Source organism: Eubalaena glacialis, chromosome 13 (genome assembly GCF_028564815.1).
Source record: "Eubalaena glacialis isolate mEubGla1 chromosome 13, mEubGla1.1.hap2.+ XY, whole genome shotgun sequence".
Classification (NCBI taxonomy): domain Eukaryota; kingdom Metazoa; phylum Chordata; class Mammalia; order Artiodactyla; family Balaenidae; genus Eubalaena; species Eubalaena glacialis.
The window spans coordinates 17,091,258-17,093,852 of NC_083728.1; the positions used below are offsets into that span (position 1 = coordinate 17,091,258).

General features: G+C 41.1%; 1 protein-coding gene across 2 annotated transcripts; it reads left to right on the top strand.

Moving 5' to 3' along the window:
• The first annotated feature begins 1,922 nt into the window (after positions 1–1,922).
• On the top strand, positions 1,923–2,387 carry GTSF1L (gametocyte specific factor 1 like). Of its 2 annotated transcripts, XM_061209713.1 has the most exons (2): positions 1,923–2,199; positions 2,275–2,387. In XM_061209713.1, exons 1-2 carry the CDS (start codon positions 1,923–1,925, stop codon positions 2,385–2,387), a joined length of 390 nt encoding a protein of 129 aa, XP_061065696.1. The 2 variants fall into 2 exon arrangements, with proteins under 2 accessions (XP_061065696.1, XP_061065695.1); XM_061209712.1 differs by having other exon boundaries at positions 1,923–2,387.
• Positions 2,388–2,595: the final 208 nt, after the last annotated feature.

Sequence of the window (2,595 nt, forward strand, 5' to 3'; positions counted from 1 at the left end):
AAGCCCCCAGTGAGCACTGGTCAAGCGTTTTTCACCAAGTCTGAGCTAGGACTTTGGGTTTTCTCTCTTGGGGAGAAGGCATGCTCTGTATGTGTGGAGAAAAGGGAAAAAAATACTGGTGACAAAAAGAACAGAATGGGGACATTCTTAGGACTCTTGTCAAAGTTCCTATTCTCCTCCTTCTGTGCATGTGACAGGCCTGTAGTTCCTCAACCCCTGAAGTTAGGTGTGGCCATGAAACTCACTTTGGACAATGAAATGTCAGTAGAATGAGCATTTATCATTTCAGTGGAAGTAAAAGAATAAGGTAGAAGCGATCATTGAAGAGACAATGCCTGACCATTTTCCAAAACGAATGAAAGACACTAATCCATAGATTCCTGAGGTCCAACCAACAAATAAAAGGAAAGAATAAATAAAAAGAAATCCACAGGTCGACATCATAGTGAAACTGTAGGAAAACCAAAGATAAAGAAAAGTTCTTTGAAACAGACCTATGAAAAGACATAGATTCACTTCAAAAAAAGTGAGGTGACCATGGGGTTCTGAATTCTCAACCACAGGATAGAAGTTAGAAAGAAACTGGGCTCTGCTTCAACATGAAGAAAGAAAATAGCACAACTACTCTCAGCAAAAATAACTTCCAAGAAGGAGGGTGACATAAAGACACTTTCAGACAAACGATATCAAAAGAGTTTGGCAAGAGGAAATTCTAAAAAAAGAAAACTTTGAGCAGAAACAAAGTGATCCCACATGGTCAGTCTGAGATGCAAAAGCAGATAGAAGTAAATGTGAGCACAAGTGTAAACAAACTAGCAATACTATCTTGTGAAGTTTCCTTTAAAATTAGGCTTAAATACAGGGAACAATAACATAATAAGTCAGGGGGAAGTAAATGAAGAAAAAGCCCTGTATTATCAGAAAGAAGGTAATACTTATTAACTCTAAGCCTTGATAAGTTATCTATAAATGTTTTCATTGTAGAGTAACCACAAAACGATTAGTTTTACAATGCATAACTTACAAAATAGTGAAAGAAATGGAAAGTTTTTTTTAACGTCTATTTAAAATAAGGGAAGAAAGGAGAAAAAAAATGAACCAAAGAGTAGGCTAGGAAGCACAAAATAAGATGGTAGCTTTAAACCCAAATATATCAGAAATTATATTAAACGTGTAGGTTTAAAGACAGGTAAATAATAAATTAGGAGTTTGGGATTAGCAGATACAAACTATTATATATAAAATAGATAAACAACAAGGTCTCATTGTATAGCACAGGGAACTATATTCAATATCCTGTAATAAACCATAATGGAAAAGAATATATATATGTGTATATATATATACACACACATATATATATATATATCTGAATCACTTTGCTGTACACCAGAAACTAACACAATATGATAAATCAACTATACTTCAATTTTAAAAAAAGACAAGTTTTGAATGGCAGCTTTCCCCAAGCCCACCTCGTCCCTTGAAATCGATGGACAGCAAGCAGCCTTTTTCTGATGACACACGCTGCCCATGGTGACTGTCCATGACTGCCCCGAGACATCACATAGTTTGAGTCAGAGGCAAGGGCGGGCTGCCACATACCTTCTTCACCTCCCTGAGGGGCTGCTGTGGTTTGGGCTCTTGCATCTGCTTTGTGTAGTCCTTCTGTCTCATGGGCCATTTGATGACTGTCTGTTCTCTGTACAGCTGCTCCTAACAGCCCCTTGTCCTTCTTCCAACCCACCGCTCGTGGTCCCAAAGAACAGGGAGCACCGGTTGTTCAGACACGCGCCAACAGAGTTCCAAGGGCCAATGGTGGCAGAGGACTGCTCCATCCTTCTTACCAAAGTGCTTTTCCACAAAGGATGTTTCATTCTGACCCTGGGCATCGGACTACTCTGCTTCAAGAACTATTTCCCATGGAGCCAGAAGCCTTAGAAATTTACCCTTACAACCCTCAACACCGAATCCCACTCAGAAGATTTCAGTACCACCTGGCATCATGCAGGAGAAAGAACCCCCAAAAAGCCAAAAAGATGGCCAGCTGCAAATACAACGCCTGCCACGTGCTCCCCATCAAAAAGCTGGAGGAGCGTGAGGCTGCCTGTGTCAACAGAAGCACAGTGGAGGAAGAGGACAGCTTGAGCCCTCTGAAGGTCAGCCTTCCGAGCTCAGAGCAGAACGGAAACACCCCTCCAATGTCCCCCTGGCTCCCCAACCCCAATGTCTGGAATGTAGATAGCACGAATTGCCACCCCATGTTTGTCCTTAAGACTTTTGTTCCCCAAAAGCTTGCTTGTGAAAGCGACACAAGAGAGTCAGAGAGAGAGGACCACACCCCATCCCTGACCACCCCCCAGAAGATCATCAGACCAGGAGAGTAAACTGCCAGCCGCAGAAAGGAGATGCAGGCCTCTTAAATGCATGAAAGAAGATGCAACTCACCAGAATAAAAGGCATACAAAGTAAACTACAGTGGGATGCTTTTTTTTTGTTTTTGCTTTTTTTTACCTAACAGATAGGTTTAATAACACTCTGTTGACAAAAATGGGACAAAATGGGCACTTTCATAACATTGGTGAGAGAATGTAA